Here is a 25,187-nt window from a genome sequence, read left to right as displayed (position 1 = left end):
AATATGTTAAATAATAGCTTTATCAATTCCAGCAGCTCCAGAAGTCTGCTTCATATTTATTCACAGGAACTCTTTTGAAATATATATTTATCTTTTATAGCTATACTCATTTTTAAATCCATCTTGATTGAGCACAAGAGCTAATTATAAGCAAAGTATGAGATATGATTATTGCTGCATTTTCTCCTGGTTTTCATTTGAGAGCAATTGAGGGTGTTTTTCTCTTGGTTTCTCTAATAAAGCCTTGTTAAGACCTGCTGAATTTCCTGAAATGTTTGTTGATTAAGAAAACAGGAAGGCAGGCATGCCTTGGTTCATTAGTTATCCAATGAGCAAGGCTTTTGGTACGCACTGCCCTCAGGCTTCTCTAAAACATGTAACAACCTACAGTAAACATATGCTCACACACATGCTGCAGATATATGCTTGCACACACGCATATATGCATGCAGTTAAGAATGCGCACAAACTATAAATTAACTCAGGAGTAGTTCATGCAGAGTATTCACAAACACACAGGCATACACACAGAGGTGTGATCTACCAGGCAAGGCTGTGAAACGTTGCTATGTGAGAAAACACCTCGCAAAGCAAACAGAGTCTCACAAGGCAAGCACTTGTTCCAAGGCCAGAACCCAGGGCAGTGCTCCTCACATCTCTGTGAGAGGAGAAGAAGGAGGCGAGGGGAGGAGAGAGGACAGCAAGTGATCAGATGAGACCAGACGAGAACATGTTAAGGGAGCAAGCAATAAGGCGAGAGCGAGAAAAGTGGAAAATAACTTGAGAGTACAGGGACGATTGAGGATAGGCATCGTTAGAGAGGTGGCAGGAGCTGTGGGAGGAAAGAGGAAGATGAGAAAGTGACAGACAGCTTGGAAAATATTCAGCAGCAGCGACAGATCAGGTGGAAGCAGAAGAAGAAAACGATAAATAAATGACCTGATAGAATACCACTGCAAGAAAAAAGATGAGAAAAGAAAAGGAAAAAAAGCTGCTAAGACCTATGTAAAAACAACACCTACTCTGCTTTGGTTCTGGATCATTTCCCAAAGAGTATTTGGCATTTAACTCAGCTTTTGGAGATGACTATGCAACAGGGCCCCCAAAATTTTGCTATGCTTTCTGTAGAGACAACAATGAGGCACGAGGTCTGGAATCCGACATACTGAGTTTTTTTTTTTCTCTCAAAACGCTTCCATTTTCCCTCAAGCAGCAGCAGACTGTTTTGAGAAATGTGAGCTTGTTATGCTTTATGATCTGCAATCTGGTGTCTTATTGACACGTTGCCTCCCCTACCACAAGAGGACCCTTCAATAACATAACTCAATGTCACATGCAGCCTCACATGTAAAAGGCAAAAAGGTTGGATGAGGGTGAAGATGTATTTTCAGGCCTCCGAAGGCTTTTTAGAGGCTGCTCTTGGATGATGGATCATTCTGGATGACTGATATTGCCCTCTATGCATTCCCCTATGCATGTGAATCTTGGTCTAAAATTTGACGATAAAGGATGCCAAAATTGTAATGACTCCTCTGGTGCCAGGGAAATTTGAACATGGATAGTATCTCAAAGCCAATCTTTTGTTTTTGCAGCCAGCAAAATACCGAGATATACAGTAATGACATACATTATCGGCTCACTTATGTTTAGAAGAAGCTTTTTTCTTAAGTTCTTGCTCAGTTTGGTGCTAAAGTACTTTTTAAACTATGATAATTGCTTCTGACACTTTTTCCAGTCTGGAAAACGTGACTCTGATTGGATGACAAGTTGGTCGCTCTCTGCTTTGTTTTGTTGCCATATACATTTTGGGTTGCTGTGATGCCTGGCACTCGGCTTACAGGATTGGTTGTTTATGTTGGCAATGGAAGACCTGCCAGCACAAGGTTCTAGAGACCTGTTGTAATGAAATCCTACACTGGATACCCAGTTTCCCCCCCCCCCGGAATCAAAACAAAACCAATGTAAATAGTGTTTATTAAACATTCAAAAATCCTTCCTCTGTGTTTCTATTCATTGTAGATGTTTGCTTCATTGGCAACCAGAACTGGCAAACACATCACTCACACAGACATGTTTGCAAATGTGTGTTGATGATGATGGTGTTCTCACATTTTGAAATGGCATCCACTTTTCAGAGCTTCCAGTGTTCCCTATCTGTTCTTCCATCTGTTAACCATCAGTTTAACACCACTTCAAAAGCAATAGAGACAAACTATTGGATACATTTAGATGAATAAATAGTAATCAAAGTATAAAACAGTAAAAACAACCAACAAACCAAACAGATACTCACTTGCCATCTTGACAGTGTTTGTATAATGCATTACTTTTTTTTTGCAATTAAAAAACTGTAAACATGAGGGGGTAATTTGTCTTGCTGTACAAATGCCATATGGAATGTGTTATTAGTATGTGTGTGTGGACTGGCATGAGTAGGAAGACTAGTCCCACACGAATATGTGTGCTTCATGTTGAAAATTAGGTTTGGCTTATAAAGCTCTCCATGTGTCATCAATATACAGTATATCTAGAATCAACTCAGTGTGAAACTTCTTAATGGAACTCACTTGAAGTAGCACTAAATAAAAGGCTTACACAGGCTTACAGTACTCTAAATATTTTTTTTAAAGTCAACATTAGCTGACAGTTTTGACCTCTCAATCACAGGAGAGACTGCGAGCTACAAGGATGCTGTCAAAGAAAAACACTACAGATCTCAAGGGTTGGAGGTTGTGCTCTATGTACTTGTATAAATGTGTGTGCCCACGTGTGCGTTTCTTCTTCTTCTTACTATACGCACGTGTGGGATGTCTACAATCTGGGAGCCGGATCTAGACCTACAGCTCCTGCAAAACACCCCTTTCTCATTTGAGATTCAAAAGGATAGATTATCTCTGGCATTCCACATCTGGAAGTGGTTGAGAGCTGAGGAGCCGCTTCTTCTGAGAAATATACAAATATGTAGGACAAAGTGCACATGAATGGAGAGGAAACAGCTCTTTACTATATGCCACTGTATCTAACTGCATCCTGATGGCTTTTGTGGTTTGGGTTAGAGATACTGCTCAAATCTTTTGTTCTATCATTCCAGGAAATATCTAAAAAACACAACACAGGATATTTGTTGTTATGCAAAAATCAATATTTATTGCAGTATTGTAATCATTTTTTACTCCCACTTTTAAAGTAATAGTTTGTCCATCTGTAATATATGTTTTTTGGCTATCTTGCTGATAATTAGATAAGGATATAGATAACGCTCATGTCTGTCTGTTAGACATAAGGCTAACAGACAACACATTTTTCTTCCTTTTTTTTTGCATTTGTATCGAACCAAATAGGACCATATGTCAAGAAGATGCAGGAAACAGTTACACAAAGCAAACCATTTCCTCCTGTAACGTTACATTTACCATACAATAGAGTGGTTTTGATCTTCTCATCTATAGCCCTTAGCATTTCCCAAAATGTACAACTATTAATTCAACAGAAGCATCACCTGATTGGTTGAAAAGCTTAGCCACAAGCACAAAGGTGAACTATCACTTGTAGAAGCTCCTTGTGACGCAATATCACTCGAGGTTTAAAACAGGCACATGACCTTTTTGTCAGATTGTGTTCTTTTCTATCATAATGTCTTCTTCCATAAGTGAAAGTATATACTCTGCATCACGCAAGCAAGGACTTCATACAGCCAAATCCATATCTTCAACTATAAACCATTTTCATGTAATTACCAATTTCGACTGCCTTTGGTCGGCCTCTGTAATCGTTCACTCTCAGCTCACTCGTTCTTCAACCTTATGGGAAACCTGTTGTCTGAGAGAAATTTTATTTAAGAAACGAATAGAAAATTATAGGTTTTTATAAAACAGTCAGTGTGTGAAGTCAAGCGGAAAGACAAAATGTTCTGACAGGAGCCTCTGCAGATATGATACAAAATGGACGATCGTATTCACAAAAACACACCTGTGTGGACGGACACACACACACACACACACACACACACACACACACACACACACACACACACACACACACACACACACACACACACACACACACACACACACACACACACACACACACACACACACACACACACACACACACACACACACACACACACACACACACACACACACACACACACACACACACACACACACACACACAGAGAATATGATGATGATAATACTGGAACATCTGTAGAGTCATTAACAGCGTCCCATACATGTGAATCTCTGTCACATGTGCTCCAGCTCTTAGTTGTTTTTTGGTTTTTTTTACATGTGAGATGATTCATGTGCACACAGCATGATAATCACCAGCTAGTAGCTGTGCATCAATCAATTAAGAGAAGCTGTCAAAGCCCCATAATGGTTTTAATACGCTGCTTCTTTCACTGGCCCACTGAACGTCGGCTGGGTAATTACCGCATAATTATTCTGAGTCATCTTAGGTAGATCTCTACCTGGTTAAGTTGGCATCTGAATATAAATGTGTGGAAAGTTAGTTTTGGCTGACTTGTTTGAAAGCAAAGCACTTCTCTGGGAGCTGCTGTTGCAATACATAATAAAGCTGAACTGATAAAGTGATAATAAGCATTACACTTGCAAAGGATGTGACTGAAATCAGTGAGGCGCTGTCTAAATAGGAGACAGATTTGCTTTGCAACTGAGTGCATTTTACTGAAGGTAAATGTATTAATACTACACTGTAAAACTACTTCATTACAAATAAATGTTGATTTATGTAAGTATTATCAGAAGAAGTACTTGAAGTATCAATAGTAAACATGCTCTATGTGAAAAAGTGGCCCTTATACAACTTTTATGCTGTTTGACATGCTTTAGACTACAAAAAATACATAAATACACAAAACGGAAAAAAATCCTCAAAGCTGCTGCATCTCTGTGTTATATATATAAATATCACACATTTAGGTTACTCTATGTGGTATCCTTTTGATAAGTAATGTAATAACTGATGCAATATTTTTTCACCTAGCCTCCTCTGAAACTGTTTGGAGCCCCCCAGGGGAAGCCAGCCTCCCACTTTGAAAACCTCAAGTTTCCACATCACACTTGTATAAGTTGACCTGGACCACAATTGGCTTCCAAACTAGTTGTAATGTCACAAATCATGCTCATAGGCACACCCCTGAAAATCAGTTTTTCAATAGACACAAAGAACATTTCTATTTTAAAACACATGAATGTGAAAAGAGCTTCCCATTATTAAACTCTGCACATACACCATTTTGCACTCAAACATTCAACTGTAGGAACAATAATTTCGTATTTTGGAGTGGAGGTGCAAAGTACCTTGCCGTTAGTAAATTAACTTAGTTATAGTCCACCACTGAACCCAGATTCACCCCTGAAACAGTTGGTGTATCTTCCCTTTGAAAGACAAGGAAATCCCATAGATGATGTTCATTCATTCAAAAAACCTGTAGTCAAAAGAATGACCTGTCATGACAGATTCCATAACTCTCTAAATTTTTCATGCGCTCTCCCTTATCCTACCATATATACTACCTATTCTTCTACCTATTATTCACCTCAAATGACTCCCAAGTACTTCAGTGAAACTGTTCAAACACAACACAAACTGTTTGATTCTAATAAGCCAATAAATGCAGTTTTGGTTGACAAAATCTGAACACCAAGCCTAATTTACCCCACATTATCAACACGATAACGCTGCCATTATCAACACGATAACGCTGCATGCTGAAATATTCAGAGTGAGTGAGTGAGTGACAGCTTTTGCAATCTAATAAGATGAGGCTTTCCGTGAAGCAATATATTGATATTCAATTTAGCTGTATTTGCCTTTCAAATGAGGCTATTGACGGTTTGAAATTCACAACAGTCACAATCCAGCTGTGCCAGTAGGATGTGACAATAGCGTGGTTTCTGCAGCAGAGTTAAAAGCAACAAGGCAACACTGAACCTTTGTTCCTTTTATACAATCCTCCTTCCTCCATCTGCTTAACTTTTATCATTTCTCTTTCAACTTGTCAACAGATATGATTCATCAGGAAGACAGTGATAAACAAATACCACCCCTTGACCTCTTGTTTTCAGTGAGTTCAGCCCCAGTAAGCCCCTGTTGGTCTTGCTGATTAATGCTGTCTGGCCTCGTTTGGTGCTGACAGTGGTAGCTACATTTAGGGCCCCTTAGTCTCCCGGCTAATTAAAGTCATTCTTCAGTAATATTCCTAAATCAACTGTTTCCTCTCGCCTATTTGAGACCTAATTGGAAGCATGTGCACTCAACCCAACAGGCTCTTTTTAACCCCTGACACTTCAAGAATGTGTCTGTTGCGGTCATTAATTTTCCTTTGCTGGTTTTCGTTCTTTATTCTTGCAGCCAAGGAGAATATGTGACTGTGAACCTTTGCCGCTTTTAATTACATCTGTGTTTTGTGGATCAGGTCTAAGATGTGGTAAGTGGTTATGATGCGTTAGGAGAGGGCATCTTAGCATTATCAACATGTGTTGATGTCAGTCTGAGGGTTACGTTCTGCATGACGACACAAAACCGTCCAGCTCCACAGCAGATGCTAAGAGGGTGAGCTTGGGACATGGCATCTGGTGAGGGAATGATACTTCACCAGAAGAGACAGGAGAAAGAATACAAGATTTTCCCCAAATGGCTTCCTACATGGATGGCTGACAAAAACATTGACATAACAAATAAGCCTATCTGGGCTGTCTGTAGAAGATTTGCTGTTGAAATGCCAACTGCTTTTTTTGGGGGCGATTTCACACTGATTTCATCATCATGATAGAGCCTTGTACAAATTCTCTCTGATAAAGCCATTTTGCTTTGATACGATGATCCTTGTTTACAACTTCATCGTCTGTATTACACATAGTCTTAAAACATGTTTACAAGATTGAAGTATCTATGGATGAAGTGCTATTTTTTGTGTGTTTTTGCATGTGTGTGTACAGGCAATTATATTGACTTAACTCCTACTAACTGAACACAATATACAGTATTGCTGACTACAAAACACTGTGTGTAATGCAATTAGCTCTTAAAGAGAAATATTATTCTGTAAGTTCTTAGAATATTTTTTGGCTCTTCAGTTTCCATTGTTATTTACATGTTGTCCTCTATTTCACACAAACTGTCTCCCGCCTGACTTCACTGTGTGCAACAAAACAGGCTGCAGCTTCAAGCCCATTACCAACAAAGGCAATGCGGTTAGGAGCGGTCTTGCATACTTCAGAGACTCGTGTATACGCTCTTTTCTTCTCCAGTCCTGGACCCGACAAATGTTTTGCTTCCCTGCCTGCTGCATTACACAAAGGCTTTTGGTGTTTATCTACAAAGACTAGGTTGCCTTAATCATTAATGTCGTTCCATTTCAGTGGATCAGCAGGTTGTTACAAGATTTTGCATCCAGGTCTGTTGCGTTTTCCCCCTGCGTTGCAAAAAAAGACTAAACAAACAGGCGTGAAACTCTGTTTGGGTGCAATATAATTTCAAAGACAAATGGTTGTGATATTTGCCAGGCTGTTTATTGGTTGGATGGAGCGATGGATGTGACTCATTGAGGCACCCGAGCTTGTCATTTTCACACAGAAAACAAAAACAGGGATTCAAAAACAATCGGAGGAGAAAAGCTAGGAGGGAGATTGATATCCTAGCCACCATTTCTGATCCATTAAGCTTTACCTATCCCTTTCACTCCCCTCACACACCTGCCTCCTTACGGGACATTAGTTGTGTTCAGAGGGGAGATAAGACGCACTGCCTCTCAGCTTCTGTCGGTCAATACATCCATCTTGTGTCTATAGCTGCTCTCTGAACTGCGAGCTAAATTACTGTTTATTGTTTTTTGTTCACTGGGGTGTTTATGCAGGTCTTCACACAGTACAGTGAAATGTACTGCAAAGACAGAGAGAAAAAGAAAGAGATTATTATGGTAAGTGCAAACAAACACTGCCTTCTGCCTCTTCAGAGTAACATTCAACTAGCAGCAAAAGAAGATGTTACCCAGGAGGCTCAGCTTTTATCAAACACTGGTACTATTGTGTCGCAGTGTACAATGCACTCGACTTAACAAAGCACAGAACCAGTTACTTAGTATATATACAGGAAGCCCATATACAAAACCATTCCAAACAAGCAATAAATTCAATAAATTACAGAAACACCTTATATTAGGTTATAATAACCATGCAGTCATACCACTTTAGTGAAGCTCAAAGGTTTTTTGAAACTGTTACAGTTGTTGGTTTAACTCCATGGTTCATATTGAAGCCATAGATTGTACTTTTAAAATCTGTGGAAAAAACTACAGTGCCTGAACCTGATGTGGATAAATTCAAAGACACATTCACACGTTCACAGTTTTTACGAGCATATTTTAATACAACACTCACATGCCCATACAGTATGTACATTGGAAGAGTTACTAGTCAAAACATGTATTTTAAAGTTCAGCTGAAGCTTTTAAAGTATTTTTAGTGTGAAACATGCCAGAGGAATAGTAGCTGTAACTGATAACTCTTCCAATTAAATGTACTTTCTTTCTTTTTTTTATCATTACGCAATGACAACGAATGATAAATAATGATAATTTTCAATATTGATCAATCTATCAAATTTTCTTAATTAACTGATTAGTTGTTTGGTCTATAACATGTCTGAAAATGGTAAAAAAAAAATGTCGATGGCTGTTTCCCAGAGCCCAAGATGCAAGACTTAAATGTCTTCTTTTGTCCTAACAACAGTCCACAACCTAAATATTATCAGGTTATTATCACAGAGGACTAAGAAACCAGAAAATATTCACATTTAAGAAGCTGGAGCCAGAGACTTTCTTCTTTAAAAATGACTCAAAATTATGAAATGAATAGATTATCAAAATAGTTGGCGATTAATTTTCTGACAAAGTTTATCATTGCAGTTCTAATTTTCAGTTTTTTGATTTAGTCAAGACTGTAGGGAAAGCAATTTGTGTGGCTTTATTAAGTGTCTCTCTGTTAGGGACAAATCCTGATAAATGGTATACAACTTGTGTGGTTGTCTTTGTAGTTGTGATTTCTCTTAATTGTTGGTGGTGCTTATGTTGCAGACACAAACTTATCTCACCTGGAAGGAGGATAAATATTCCAGGGATGTTTTATGGGATATTTCGATAGCAGTACTACAATCTAGAATCTCAAACATGACCATGGACTTGAACTGACATTCGACCAAAAAAAAAAAAAAAACCAAACATTATGAGCTCTACCAAATTGTCATGTACAGCAGGACTAAGATATTGCATTACACAGCGTCTCTATTACTTGGAGTGTCTGGTGTGTTAGCCAACTGCAATCAAGCTGGTCACTGGCGAGTCTGACAGAGATGTGGACTGATGTCAAAGGTCTTGTGAAGGTGCTTGGCCACAGTGGCCTCTGCTGGGCAGTAAGGGTACTGTAGGCAGGGGTGAGGATCAATGGTTAAGATGTGGAGGAGCACAGCTGTGATATTTATTCAAGAACGGGCCGATGATCACAAATTAGTTTAATCCTGTATATGTGCTCATGCTTGTGCTTACCTAAATATAATGAATCACACTCAGCCAACTGTTTTGGTGGATTATAATTGACATGGATGGATCCCAACTGCTTACTGTGAGAGGGTGTGGGAGGCATCTGTCCTGCCGTTGCACATCTGCTGGAGAATGATGATGGCAATGTTTGGCTTTTTTAATTGAACTGGAAAGAAGTGATGTTTGCAAGTCCTGATTAAATGAGAAGTCGGTCGGGAATGTAGCTCATCAAATTATACCTGCAGTGTTTTAAATATGGGAATCAAGTTTACTCTCATGCACGGTCTCATCATAGTGAGTGACACCAAATTAATATCTGACATTAATTAGCGGTTCTCAAATAACAAACATGCTGAGAATAGAATCTGAGAGCAACAGGAGACAACTCAGTGTGTCCTAACATAAAATCACACAGGAAGCAAAACAAACAGCGTCATCTATTTAAAACTGACTGTTTGAAGGCATTTTATGACAACGTGGAAACACTTTATATTAATAAATGTCAACCACAGTCAGACATAACAAATGAAACTCCTGTTACAAACAGCACTCTCATGACAAATGCCATCGTCTCAGCGCAAAACATACAGCTTGCCCATACAGTAAGTAAGATTTTCCCATAAACTGCTCTCAAAGACATCACTAAAGCTATTTTCAGTCAGTTCAAAAGTAGCCAAGCTCTGATATAAATCAAGTAATTGCTAACAGTCCCATGATGTAATTTTAGCTGTAAGCTCCAAGAAACAGAGATCGGCCTTTAAGTGGGATGAAACGATACCATTTAATTCATCTCTATAGAGTGGCCTAATGCCATCCTAAGTCAAGAGTGTGAGGCTCTGTTTCATGTTTTAAAAAGTGCATTTTACAGGGTAATTGAAAGGCTTTTATGTCACAAAGTGTTTTGGGTCCAGAGTTAGCACTGAAGGATTAAGCCTGGCTCTGACAGAGTGTTATAAAGTCGGGCGTTTCGCAGAGAAGACATGAAAGTGTTTCTTGGATTTTAAACGATAACTTAAATTTCCACAACAACTGATAGATAGATGGGGCTTATGTATCATCAGTGCAGTTTTGACAGATTGTGTTACTGTATTCTGACACACACAAAAAAATACTTGTGTGGAAGAGTGACAGTTAAATCAAGATACCAGCATGAAACAGCTTTTGGTATGTCATCTTGTTGAAGTTCCACATTAAATGGGATTAGAGTGGAAGTTATGGCTTGGGGGATATCTAAATCTGGAACGAAACAAGTAAAAAAGTTTTGAAATGTGCTTTTCTGTGTTTCAAGTCAAAATCTGTTACTCCAAGACACCCTGATTGTGTCTTTGCCTCCAATCCCAGAGGAATTTATGTATGGAAAAAAATTATAACCTTTGAATAAATGGTGAAATAATTCCCATGAGACCAGAGCAGGCTTGCGAACAGCCAAACCAACATCACCCTTCATCACTGCCATGTCATGACATCATCCTGTTTCCTCTCTACTGCTGTGCCTGTGGTCTGGTCTCCTAATTCTCTGGCTTGAATGCTGATGCTCTCAAAAAAGGGTTGGGCGACTTAGTCCAACGTCGAGAGACAAGAAAATAATAGCGCTCAGCTTAAGTGAGGTCCTGTTGCTCTCTGTGTCACCCCTGCAGTGTGTCAATGTGAATATTCCCCCTCTGAAGAGCACTGTGATACAACCTGACATTACCAGCTCAGATTGCCCCCAAATTAGATAGAGTTAGTTTGCTTTGGCTGCGCTCACCGCTCCACATAAACCTGGACATTGTCTGAACTCCCGAAATGTCTCTAATGACAGACACATGGTACTGAAATGTGACCCCAAGCCAGAGATAATCACTGTCATTTAGTGTTAGAGCAAATCAGCGTGGCTCATTAACACCAAAACCAGTACAGACCTACATCTGTCATAAGGGACCAGTCTGATGAGGATGCATATGATAGAAAGCCTTTCTCCAACATGTGTTGAAATACTTCTGGATCTATCTGTTTTTATTGCCTCCACCTTATGCAAGCAACAGTTAAATGAATGCAACACAGTACATATCTTTTTGCCATCGTTTCTTTTTGTTATTGAAACATGTACTCACCGCATTTTGTTTCTTCCAGCTCAATGCTAATACAATGTACTCACCATGTTCATTGCAGAACTCGGGGAATGCAGCGGCCTCACTGAAATGAAGTCTGATGGGATAAGAAACAAAAGTAGTCAGATGATCATGCAGATCTTCAGCAAATCAGGTTCAAACAAACATTCTGGTTCAACTTTAACCTACTCCACTAGCCGTAGTTTTTTAGTGCAATGAGGGATTAATCCAGACTTTTTGGTTTCGATCATACGGTTTAACTGTTGGGGTAGTTTACCGTTTGACATATTTCTTGTCCTATCAGACATTGTTGTAGCACTGTGACCATGTTCCAGATCTCAGTACAACTTTTAACTTGTACGATTTAACTTAAGATTTTAACATTATTGACTAAAGGACAAAAGCCAAATTGTAATGAGCCAGAATTATCCTTTAATACCCCTTTTCTCAGCTCATATCTTAAGTTATTGTGGCAGCAAAAGTAGCAAAAGTTCAACCATAATTAATATTATTAATTACACCTGTGCTTTTCCAAACATGTCAAAAGTGAAAAAGGTTTATTCCGCCCAACAATGACTAAGCCATGTAGCTAAAGCTTTCCTTTGACACCAAAAAGTATTTTGAGCAGAATACATTTAAAGCCATTTTTAGAGGGGAAAGAAATACTCCTCTTATACGACATTAATCATCTTATTAACATAAACTGAGTAATCCAGGACTGTGGCATCAAAGTGGGAGAGAAAGAGAAAGGGCAAAAACAGAGTGGAGACAGATGAGATAGTGAATGTGACCTGAATTTGACTGCTGAGAATAATGAAGCTAATTGTAACACTTCACCCCGCTGTGAAAATGTGAAAAGGAGACACGAATGAATGAAGCCTGCATGCCACAAAAGCTACAACAGAAATTCAGAGCATTTGCACCATTGCAAACCTTGTTTTATCACCAATCAATCAATCAAACTTTATTTATATAGCACCTTTCATACAGGCTGGTGTAGTAAAGTTCTTTACAGTTGACTGATGAGCTAATAATAACAGAACTAGTGACAACATAAAGAAAAGGAATAGAAACTATGAGAAAACAAAGCCAAAGAACAAATTAAAAGACAAAAATTGAGACCAATGCACGCAAGAGAAAATTAAGATAATACAAATGTTTTTTTTTCCAGGTTTGAGTATATAAACTAGACTAAACTAGATTAAAAAGACAAAAGAGAAGTGAAATGAAATAAAACAGATGAAGTTCAATAAAACATAGACTAAAACTAGGCTTAAAAAGAGATTAAAATGAGAAAAGAAACATGAATAAAATCAATAAGGAGATAAAACTTATAGAATGATAATAATAAAATAGCATAAAAGAAAGTAGAAAAAATAAAACATTAAAACAAATACAACAAATTAGAATAAAAATACATATAAACAAAGGAAAGGAGACATGAGTGAATGAAGCCTGCATGTCAAAAAAGCTAAAAAGAAATTTAGAGCACTTGCATCACTGCAAACCTTGTTTTATCATTATCATTATGTATTATATATCGTTTAATACTAAACAATACTCTCATTTCACCTTTTATAGTTTCGTCCACCTGGCATTTAACAGTGTTTGTTCAAACATTTCTTCTCCCATCAGGATTACTTTTGCTCTGCTGTGACTACAACTTCCAGGCACGCTTACGCTTGGTGATCCACGTGAGCTCCCGTACTTGACGGAACTGTGTGGTTTCAGGAAGTAGCGACAGTCCGATCACAACAAAAGGCGAATTTAGCTCAGTTTTTCTTCTAAATTCATATTTTATTTACAGTCATATTTTTTCCAGTCTTACTCCGTAAAGCCGGCTTTAACGCTGGGTGCTTTCTCAATGCGGACGAAGTTCGGTTAAAGTTTAATACCAGCACAACTTCTTTATTTAGTATGTTCATTTGAAAGCAGTTTGCTATCGTTATTTAGCAGCTACCAACTTAGCCTTAACAGCTAATGTGAAAGTAACTTCACATGGATCGATGTTCGTGTCAAGACTGAGTCTCAGGCGACTTTGAATGTGATTTCAGACCGCTGTGAAAGTGGAATAGTGTCCTTAAAAAAAGAAGGTGGGTGAATAAGCTTGTTATATATTGTTCTGTAACAGGAAATGAAGACATTGTGTCGAATAAAAAACCATGATAGGCTTCCATGCATATTTTCATTTTCATGCCAAGCAAGTGAAAGTATAACGTGGTGGTGTCAATGTAGATTAACTTGTTCAGCAGCTTTCAACAAGTGTTTAAAGGTGCTATATGTGAGAGTTGCCCCAGCTCCTTCCTGTCTTGTAAATACCACTTTGTGCCTCAGGCCATAATGTTAAGGCTTGTCTCCACCAAGAACTATAACTATACATATGAATAGAGTTTTAAAATGCGTTATAACTCATGTGGACAGTGGAGTTCACACCACAACTATAACGACAACAATAGTGGCGAACGATATCTTCAGGATCTTTCAGAGGGATTTGATTAATGATAAAAACGCTGACAGCCTAATTAAAATCCCTCCCCTAAACCATACAGCACAACAAAGTCTGCATCCAGCCTGATATTAACAATAAAACTTCAAAACCTGCCTATATCATTTTAATTTTAGAAATTAACTGATGGCTTTATTTTAATGCAGCTTTGTTCCTCTCTCACCACAGACTCTAAATTGGAGCAGTATGACACCCAGAGGTGATTTATTTAGCTACGTCTTTATTATAAAAAGATGCTGAAACTTTGTTCTCCATTATAATTTAAAAAATAAAGAACTCAGCGGTTCGTTAAGACTTCAGATCTGTGCTCATACTGTGCGGTGCACTTTAGTACAACGTGCTTTAACATCTGCTGCTGTCAGTCGGGTCTCTTTGGTCTGTAAATATTGTAACATCACAGCAACTAGTGTACTTCTGAGCAACAAACTGAACTTTTTCTTTCTCTGTACAACATACAGCAATAATAGGTAATCAGTAATTAGCTGCAGACACAGCTGGAACGTGTAGTGCATGCTTGGCACTGCTGCTCACAGGATGCTATCGTTCTTAGTGTGGACGCTCACATCGGTGTCGTTATAGTTATCGTTCTTAGTGTGGACGCTCACATCGGTGTTGTTATAGTTATCGTTCTTAGTGTGGACGCTCACATCGGTGTCGTTATAGTTATCGTTCTTAGTGTGGACGCTTACATCGGTGTCGTTATAGTTATCGTTCTTAGTGTGGACGCTGACATCGGTGTCGTTATAGTTATCGTTCTTAGTGTGGACGCTCACATCGGTGTTGTTATAGTTATCGTTCTTAGTGTGGACGCTCACATCGGTGTCGTTATAGTTATCGTTCTTAGTGTGGACGCTCACATTGGTGTCGTTATAGTTATTGTTATTAGTGTGGACGCTTACATCGGTGTCGTTATAATAATAATAATAATAATGCATTATATTTAAAGGCGCCTTTCAAAGCACTCAAGGACACCTTACAAGGCACATAAAACACAACAGTACATCAAACAATAAAAATCTGGTAAATATTAGTGCAAAGATAAAGAAATAAATATGAATGTGACTATAAAGTGCATCAGTGCAACAAATAAGCAGGAACATGATTGCATAGTTAGTGTGAGACAGAGTATGCCACTCTGAATAGGTGCCTTTTCAGGCGGGATTTAAAGGTGGAAACAGAGTCCGAAGTGCAAATGTCTGGTGGGAGAGAGTTCCAAAGGCGGGGGGCAGATCGGCTAAAAGCTCTTGACCCCATGGTAGTTAAGTTGGCAGATGGGGCAAAGAGCTGGTTGGCGGAGGGTTCGGATCGGAGAGTATAGTTATCGTTCTTAGTGTGGACGCTTACATCGGTGTCGTTGTAGTTATCGTTCTTAGTGTGGACGCTCACATCGGTGTCGTTGAAGTTATCTTTCTTAGTGTGGACGCTCACATCGGTGTCGTTATAGTTATCGTTCTTGGTGTGGACGCTCACATCGTTGTCGTTGTAGTTATCGCTCTTGGTGTGGACGCTCACATTGGTGGCGTTATAGGTATCGCTCTTGGTGTGGACGCTCACATCGTTGTTGTTGTAGTTATCGCTCTTGGTGTGGACGCTCACATCGGTGTCGTTATAGTTATCGCTCTTGGTGTGGACGCTCACATCGATGTCGTTATAGTTATTGCTCTTGGTGTGGATGACCCTTTAGTCCTGAGAACAATAAACAGACTTGTCTCAGAACTCGAGAGGTCGTGAGAGTTCATAAGAATAGTGGCAAATCTGGGCACGCAGGTGGTCGAGTGGTTAAGAGCGCATGCCACGTACGCAGCTGACCCCGGTTCGAATCCCAGCTGGAGGACCTTTGCTGCATGTCACACCCCCCTCTCTCTCTCCCATGATTTTCTGTCTATCCACTGTCAATAAAGGTGTCTGTGCCTGGAAAAAAAAAAAAGAATAGTGACAGATCATGAACGAATTTCGGTCCTAAATCATGCAGTGCTTTACATACCAACAGTAGCATTTTATTAAAATATCACTTCTTTTAAAAAAACAGGAAGCATGTGTGGTTCACATGCTGCACTGTACAGAAATGCAATAGTTACTAATTGTAACTTGTCACAATAACCCAATTTAAGTTTTCTGTCTTTCCTTTCTTTTAAATCTAATTTAATTGTAGAAGGGGAAAAACATTTCACTCAACAAAAAGTAAGTAGATAAATAAATAAAAAGATGAACGTATTGATTTAATGATGCATGTCAAAGTCTACCAAGTCAAAAAATGAATGTTTACACAACCTTGACCTAGAAATGACAAACAGACCACTTTCAAAGGATCTCACACTGCATTTAGGCTCATAAGCTGTTAGAGAGTCAGTGATATAAAATAAAAGTAATCATTAAAATTTTACTTGCAGGTAACCAGTGTAGAGATGCTTAAATAGGCGTTATGTGGACTCGTCTATTGGATTTTGTGAATAATCTTGCTACAGCATTTTGAACTAGTTAGAGTCGGGAGAGCAAGGATGACAGTTTCCAGATTGTTTGCAGATAAAAATGATCTAATTTGAAGATTTTATTTTAAGTTGCAGAAATCACAATTGAATGACTGACTTGACTTGTAGGTAAAAGTTATGGTTGTAATCAAAGATAACACCTGGATTTTGATGCTGGATATTATGACCGTTTTAGTTACACAGAAGGTTTCAGCTTATACTAATAAGTAATATCTTCCTATTCTGTGTTTTACATATGCAGGACGATGCCACGCTTGCAGTCCGGTGTGTGGAAGCATTTCACCCCTATCATCAAAGATGGGCGGGAAACCTTCATGTGCAACTACTGTTCAAGGACATACACCAAGAATGCCACCAAGATGCAGATGCATCTGGACAAATGCAAGGAGTACTCTGTGGTTTCACAGCAATCACCGAGTCCAGATGGAAGCTCCTCTGCCTCCATTCCTGTTCCCTCCTTCTCATTTTTACCATCCGCCTCTCCTGGGGGACAGTTCCTCATTGATTCAGTGGATCAGCGCAGTCAGGTGTATGGTGACGAGTGCCTGGCGAGGGCTGTGTATGCCACCTCCTCACCGCTCACCCTCACAGACAATATTTATTGGAAACGATTTTTCAGCGTGCTCCGGCCCGCTTACTGTCCGCCCACTAGAGAGGCTCTGTCCTCTCATCTCTTGGACTGTGAGTATGACAGAGTACAAAGCCAGGTTCATGAGGCCATAGAGAAAGCAGACTGTGTCACCATCATCTGCAGTGGGTGGTCTAACTTAAAAGAGACTGGAACTATCATTTACATCATTGCAACACCTGCACCACTGTTTTACAAATGTACAGAGGCAAAGGAGCAGAAATATGCAAGCAAGTTTATTGCTGGGGAACTAAAAGAAATCATAAATGAAGTTGGCCCACAAAAGGTCTTCGCTGTTGTCACTGATGATGCCCCGGAAATGATGGCAGCTTGGGCTGAAGTAGAAGAGGTCTTCCCACACATATCAGCTATCGGTTGCACAGCATTTGGCATCCAGCAGCTATTTGATGGAATTGTGGCACAACCATCAATGAAAGCGCTGTGCAGGAGAGCTGAGCAGGTGGTGAAGTATGTTACCGAGCAAAAACTATTAGCAGAGACCTTAAGGTGCTGGCAGACCACAAAGACAAGAAAGCACGCTGCCAATGAGACCGTACTGGCATTGCCTACTGGCTCTGACTGGACAGGTGTGGTTAACATGTTCAACAGCCTCCTGGAGGCTCAGAACTCACTCCAAGAGATGGCCATCTCACCCACACTGGATGCTGAAGTCAGGGCCGCATTACAGGATGCAGCATTTTGGAAAGAGTTAGGTAGCAGCCAAAACCTTCTCTACTTGATTGGGAATCATATTGATTACATGAAAAGAGATGATGCTGTACTCTCAGATGTTGTTGACATGTTCAGTCAGTTAAGATATCACATTGGAGCTTCCCTGTCTGAGACTGTGCTGAACAGTAATGAACAGAAAGCTGTCATGGCATCATTCGACAAGTGTCAGGAGTTTTGCGTCAAGCCCATCCATGCAGCGGCATACATGCTGGATCCAAAGCATGTTGGACAGCAGACGCTCTCTGGGGAGCAGATCAGCAGTGCCTTCTATGTCATCTCCAACGTCTCACACCATCTAGATCTTGATGAGGGTAAGGTGCTTGGTAGCTTTGCCAGGTTCTCAGCTAAGCAGGGTCTATGGAAGGGGGCTGGGATATGGAGCTCATGCCAGCATGTGTCCGCATCCATCTGGTGGAAAGGGCTGTGTTCCTCTGAGCTGCTGTCCCCCGTGGCCTCCACAATACTCCAGATCCCACCAACAACCGGAATATGCGAGAGCCTGCAGACACACTTTTGCAGTACAAAGGAGCAAGGTTCTCTCTCAGCCGACAGGGTACAAAAACTGGTAGCAGTGCAGACAAATCTCAAGACTTTAGAGCCAAGCGATTTTGAGTGTGCTCCTTTGGAGAGTGGGGAAGATGGAAAAGTTTCATTTAAATCTGAGACTCAGTAGCAAAAAAAGATGAGATACCCTGAAGCTATGTAGCGCAGACAACATGGATTGTGATTCTCATTTCTTGGGAAGGGAAATAAAAATGGACTTGCAAGTAAATAAAATACTGACAGTTTATTAGATTAAATGTACATTTCTAGTTAAATGTATGGGGTTAGTTTGAAGTTTCTTAACTGTAATTGCACTGCTCACATTCCTTTCTTTAATCTGAATCTCTTAAAAGAGAGAAGGCATTAAAACAGTCGAATAATATAGCCACAAGCAGCTATTTGCGGGTTCAAACCTTTTTGCACTCAACAGAAAGAAGCAGCTCAATCGGCCAAAATTAAAGCCGCAAGCAGCAACAAGCGGGTTTCAGGCTTCACAATGGTTAGCAAAGTTACTTCAGCTAGTTTAATTCTGTTTAAAGAAGGAGTGAGACCAATCACATATAGGGTTGCAAAGGGGTAAAAACTTTCCGATAAATTTCCGGAAACTTTCCATGGGTAGTTTAGCTGGGGAATTTTGGGAATATTCCAAGTTGGACACTTTCCATGGGAGTTTATGGAAATTAACATGAATTAACTGGAAATTTTGAGTAATTTATACAAACTGTAACAACTGTATACAGACTTAAATATACACATTTTGTTTTGTCATAAGCAGACATGCATGCAAACTAATACATTTTTTTTTAAAATAACATTTTGATTGATTTTTTTGTGATTAGAACTTTAATCAATTATTTCATTGAACAACAAAAACATGAATGTTAAGTGAAGTAAACATTTTCCCTTCTAGAAATCGTGTGTGCATGTGTTGGAGGAATGCACAGTGCATGTAGGGGGTGTGGCCCTGCAGTAAGTAATGCACTATGTTCATGTGATTGACGAATACAGATATTCAACTGTATTTGCGTTAAATCTGGTTGTTTTAACCAAGCTTATGCTACAAGACCTTTTTTTCCTACTACATTTTCCAGTTATAGGTTAACATGCAATTTTGTACATTTCCAGTTTATTCCCATTAATTCCCATAGAAAGTTTCCAACTTTGAAAATTCCCAGAATTTTGCAGCCCTAATCACAGACCTGTTTCATCATCACAAGCCCTGCAGCATTTGAATAATCCTGCACTCAGAGTTCCACCATTCACTGTTCAATGTGAACTTGGTGTGTATGTTCAGGAGATGGTGCAGGATGTCTCGTGAGTTTAATCAGGATTGCTCAAAAGTTATGAGCAAATATGTGATTGCCACACCCACTTTTACTAATCAGTACTGCACAAGTCTGTGGTTTATACTTGCCCCCAGAGCATGCTATCCAAATTTGGTGAAATTCTGTTTACTAGATTTTGAGGTATACATTTTCAATATTTGTGGCGCCCTCTATGAGTTAGGCACAAAATGCTTTGGTAAATGCTTCAGACATGATACCTGCCAAGATTTATGATGGTAGGAGAAATGATAAATGAATAGCTAAATTTTCCTGCTAAGCCTCGCCATTTGTGAAGTTTTTTTTTAAGTTGATGGTGGCCATGTTTTTCGGCTTATTTATAATAGAAATGGGTATCTTAGTCCCACAATGCTGTATACCCAATTTGGTGTTGGAAACAGTCAAAATCCAAAAAGTTCTGTTCACATTACAATTATTTACAGTGCCACCATCTGGCCGATTGAGCTCATGTTACTTGGGAAGCACTTGCACATTATTTCTCAGTTTATTGTGCCAATTTTTAGACTGTTTTCAGTTATTTGAGCCTAATGTTGCCTTTATGTTTTATTAATGTATAATGCATATTCATTTTGTAGATGTTGTTTTACAAATAGTATATATCAGCTTTATTATCACACCATGAAATATTAATAGACTAACAAAAGATTTAATCTTCTGTGTTAGAAGTTTTAAATGGTGTAAATAAAATTGTATTTATTGACTATAACACTTGTGTATGCTCTGAATTTGTGCCTGTGTATAATAATATATTTCTATTGATTTTCTACAGAACAAAGATAATGCAGGATGACTCACCTTTCTAAATCTTTGCTCAGGGGCTGTATTAAAGAGTCCAAACTGATATTTCCACACAGTTATATCTGAAGCGTCTCACTTTATAGAATGAAGTTACAAATAATTCCCACACTTCAGAGTTTCTTTTTGTTATTTTAGTTTCATCAGTTGTGGGATTTTAAACACAACCCAAATGTGTGTTGTTAATGTTAATTCAAATACCTTAAAATTCAAATAAAGTGGAATAACCCCAGATGTATCACTTTACAACAAAAGTTTAATGAAACATAAAATACAGTCTTGGCTTGTAAGATAGTTAAAAACCACAGCATTGCAAGTGACTGCTGTGGAAATGCACTGAAGAACACTGTGTTTTCTCACTCCCATTTCTCCCACACACTCATTCACCGTTCTCTCCCTCTTGTCTTGTCAGCCTGCTGTGTTCTTCTGGTGGTTTGGCACAGTGCGGCCTCTGGGTTCTGAGGGGAGATCTGGGCCTTGTAAATACTACCATTATTAATCTTAATAGGAACAAGCCAGGACAGCTCTGGAGGTGTTTCCGCCTCAAAGGCAGCAGACCTAAAGTAAATCTCAGAGACGTTGTTCTCTGCATCAGTCAGTAAATCTATCACTACCTACATCTCTCTCTCTCTCTCTCTCTCTCTCTCTCTCTCTCTCTCTCTCTCTCTCTCTCTCTCTCTCTCTCTCTCTCTCTCTCTCTCTCTCTCTCTCTCTCTCTCTCTCTCTCTCTCTCCCTCTCTCTCTCTCTCTACATGGGGATTTTGTAGGCAGTGAAAACGCATCTGTGGGCAATAATCAAAGCAGTGGTATATATCATTTTACAGATAAAAACGGCAGTTTTCATGATATATGCTGTTTATGACAGATGGCAGTGCGTTGGTTGGTTTCAAAGATGCCCTTTGTGTGATTTAGTCATACCATACAAAATTACTGTTTTTCACAGAGGTCTGTTTCATCTGTGTTTCATCATTTGGAGCAGGCCTAGATCATCGCTGTGAAGGTCTTATGTGTTATCAGCTGGTAAATTGTTTCTGCTACTCTGCAAAAATGGCTTACAACATAATGCACAACAAAGCAACAGCTTACTCAATATAGCACAACTTTGCAAATTACACCCTTAAACACTTAATCTGGTGTTATTCTATATCTGTCAACAAAATTGATGAAAACACGAACACCAACTATTGCCTCAGTCTGCCTTGATGTATCCAACAACTGCTGGGCACTGTAGTTTTTAGCAAATGTTACTCTTAACAGGAGTAAATAGTCTATTTGTCAGGGATAATCAGCTGCAGATTTACACATTTAGTTTGCTAATAAGCATGGCATATGGCCGGGCAGTGTTTGTGGGATCAACTCAAACTGAACTACTGTGTCTGTGTTAATTATAATGATGGAACATGTCACTAAGTGCAACAGTGCAGTTCACTCATGTGTATTTAATAGTTTTGGGTCATGCAAGTACCAGAGAATCTGCACACTGTTGACCACTTGTACTGACTTTATTCACAATCTTTCAGTCTTCATACCTTTATCTTAATGCCAGAGTTTTGGATCTGATGCACCTGTCCATACTGAGCCTATCTGGTGTGCAAAAACTTTGCAGAAATAATTTTTGGACAACATGGAGGTCTATGGAATAAAAGAATAAGCTGTGTCAGGCTTTGGCTACACACTTGTAGATAGAAGTACAAGTGTGTACCTAAAAGAGTACAAATTCTTGTTGCTCTAGGAGTACCCTTTTGTACCCTTCAGTGCCATACAAGTACCTTTTAAACTGTAGTACAGCAATGTACCCATTTAAAGGGTACTTAAGGGAACCACTCCAGTGACAAGCTATTCTGGACTTTAAGGAGACAAAATATACCAGAATTGTCCATACAACAATTCTTCTTTACTATTTATTGAAATCAATGAAAGATTGACATGACAGCATTTATAAATATATAAAAAGTGAATTCACTGCAAACTGATTAACTTCTCTTCAATTGCCAGCAACCCAACGTTTGTGGCAACAACCAACCCACACACTCACCTTCTCCTCAAAAAGAAACATATTTTTTAAATGTGACAAATTAAAGTCAGCACCTTGATGCTTAGCCCTTACTTTAAAGGAGTTCAATAGCTCTATCATTCTCTGTGGACGATTGTCTTGGCATGGTTTGGGTCCAAAAGTACCCCTAGATCCAAGGATCATTGCAAATCAATAAAGTTATTCTGAGTGATAATAATGTTTTTTTTTCATCAATGACTACCTCAGTAAAATGTGTTGCGGTGGTGGGGGGTAGCTGCGATCATGTTTCTGTGAAAGTGTCCCAACACCCGTAACACCCATGGCAGGGATGTGACTGAGAAACATACAGAAGCCTTTTAGTGAATGAAGAGTTGAATCAACACCTTTAGAATACCATTAGCTTTACACATTTTTTGTATGGCATTGTATACAACCATGTATGTATATAATCATGCAGTCTTACATGAATTTACATCTCCATGCAAGTAAGAGGAAATTGAAACAGTTACATTTCAGCCCGAGCATTGTAAGTGCTCCTCCGGAGAAACACAAGCTCCCAACAGTATTGGGTACACACAAACACACAAGAATCTCAGAGGGAGGTCTGGCAACAAAAGGCAACAATGGAAAACATTCTCCTTTCCTTGGAGAATTGTGATTGGGATACTGATTAGGCTGTCTGAATTCCCTATTAAACTCTCTACAGTACATTACCCACCAAGTCTCTGGACACCATGGCAGCAGATTTTGATGTCTCTCTCAAATCTTTACCGAGGGGCACCAGACGATTTGTTTTTAGTTCTGGATTATAAAGCACGTTGCCAGGTTAGCTATGTATTATAGCCCAATAATTAATGTCAGATGAGATTTGGTGTAATTTTGTAATCTGATCAGGTCCACATAGCATGGCTGCTTTAACAGCTGGTGTCAATCCAACTGTAACTATCCCGTCAAGGGCTGATACTATTATCTTGGCCTGGAACAATGGCTGGCTTTAGCAGTGCCTGTGTGCATGAGAGAGAGAGCAAGTGAGGAACTGGTGGGCTGCTTACATTGCAAACAAAAGCGAGTTTGTCTGGGGATCATTGGGAGGAGAAAGTTATATTTTTACACTAGTATCAATGTCTGAATATAAAACCTTGAGGGGAAAGGTATGTGATTTCATCAACAAGTCTTTGACTATACTCCCTCTCCTTCTCCATGTACAGACAGGTGACAATTTAAAGGAAAAAACAGTAAGGGTCTAAATGCTTGACCCCTACAGTAAGGGGATCTGGTGACTATTACTCTGTGGGGGGCATTTTGCTGGTATGGTTTAGGTCCACTTGTCCCTTTAGGAGGAAGGGTCATTGCAAATCAATACAAAGTTGTTCTTAGTGATTACCTTTATCCAATGATGAACAAGATGACACTGCCCCCATCCAAAGGGCATGAGGGGGTCACTGATGTTTGATTGGTATGAAAATAGTGTGAATGATATACGTACTATGGCCTTTGTAGTCACCATATCTCAACCCAATTGAACACCTATGGGAGATTTTGGACCAATGTGTTAGACAGCACTCTCCACCACCATCATTAAAACACCAAATGAAGGAATATCTTTTGGAAGAATGGTGTTCATCCTTCCAGTAGAGTTCAGAGACTCGTAGAATCAATGCCAAGGCACATTGAAGCTGTTCTGGCAGCACGATATGGTCCAACACCTTACTGAGACACTTTATATTGGTTTTTCCTTTAATTTGTCAGTGGTCGTAGCCATGGGCGTAGGAAACATTAAAAACGTGAGTGGGTTCAATAAGGGTCCAATGCCAGATTCGGACCGGTAAACTGATTATAAGGCATGTGCCCTAACCACTCAGCTACCTGAACGCTCTGTGTTGTAACCTTTTAACAATTATCTGACTGAACAGTGAGGCTGCTGTCACTCAGTGTAGAGACTTTGTAACAAAAACAAAAAAGGCTGCGAGCACAGGCGAACAAAATATGAATGTCTATTTAAATGCCAAGCTTTGATTTTCAATAAGTTAACAATGTCCTGAACATTTTGTTGCTACAGTGTGTGACCCACTTTAACTCAGCTACCTGGCACCTGAGCATCAATGACAATCTGGCATCAGCAGCGCTCGTGTGTGTGTGTGTGTGTGTGTGTGTGTGTGTGTGTGTGTGTGTGTGTGTGTGTGTGTGTGTGTGTGTGTGTGTGTGTGTGTGTGTGTGTGTGTGTGCTGTGCTATTTGGGAATCTGCCTGGCTGTAAAGTAGCAGTGAAAATGTGGGATGGAGTTTCATTGATTTGGACATTTTCTGAATAAGCAAGCAGAATGGATGTCATAATTAAGCACTGACACTGCACTGTGAAAACAGCACTGAGTGGATAGACTGATGCACTGATTTTCGACATGGTAAAAGTGTGTGTGTGTGTGTGTGTGGGTTTAAAACTAATCGTTTTAAAAAGTGTGTGAGACCGTAGCCTGTTCACTGTC

At 39.4% G+C, this 25,187-nt stretch overlaps 2 protein-coding genes across 2 annotated transcripts in view; both read left to right on the top strand.

Moving 5' to 3' along the window:
* The window catches only part of sdc2 (syndecan 2), a 401,227-nt gene that overhangs the window by 116,181 nt on the left and 259,859 nt on the right, over positions 1-25,187 (top strand). The gene's annotated exons all lie outside the window — the stretch shown is intronic.
* LOC133996445 (uncharacterized) lies at positions 13,427-20,493 on the top strand. The gene is made up of 2 exons (XM_062436025.1): positions 13,427-13,748; positions 16,892-20,493. Exon 2 carries the CDS (start codon positions 16,896-16,898, stop codon positions 18,681-18,683), a length of 1,788 nt encoding a protein of 595 aa, XP_062292009.1. The 5' UTR covers positions 13,427-13,748; positions 16,892-16,895; the 3' UTR covers positions 18,684-20,493.

Source organism: Scomber scombrus, chromosome 16 (genome assembly GCF_963691925.1).
Source record: "Scomber scombrus chromosome 16, fScoSco1.1, whole genome shotgun sequence".
Taxonomy (NCBI): domain Eukaryota; kingdom Metazoa; phylum Chordata; class Actinopteri; order Scombriformes; family Scombridae; genus Scomber; species Scomber scombrus.
The sequence above is the reverse complement of the archived record's forward strand: the minus strand, read 5'-3'. Positions and strand labels throughout refer to the sequence as shown.

Bases quoted from the DNA above. Each gene is read 5' to 3' on its own strand.
- LOC133996445 (XM_062436025.1), top strand. From the start codon at position 16,896: ATGCCACGCTTGCAGTCCGGTGTGTGGAAGCATTTCACCCCTATCATC.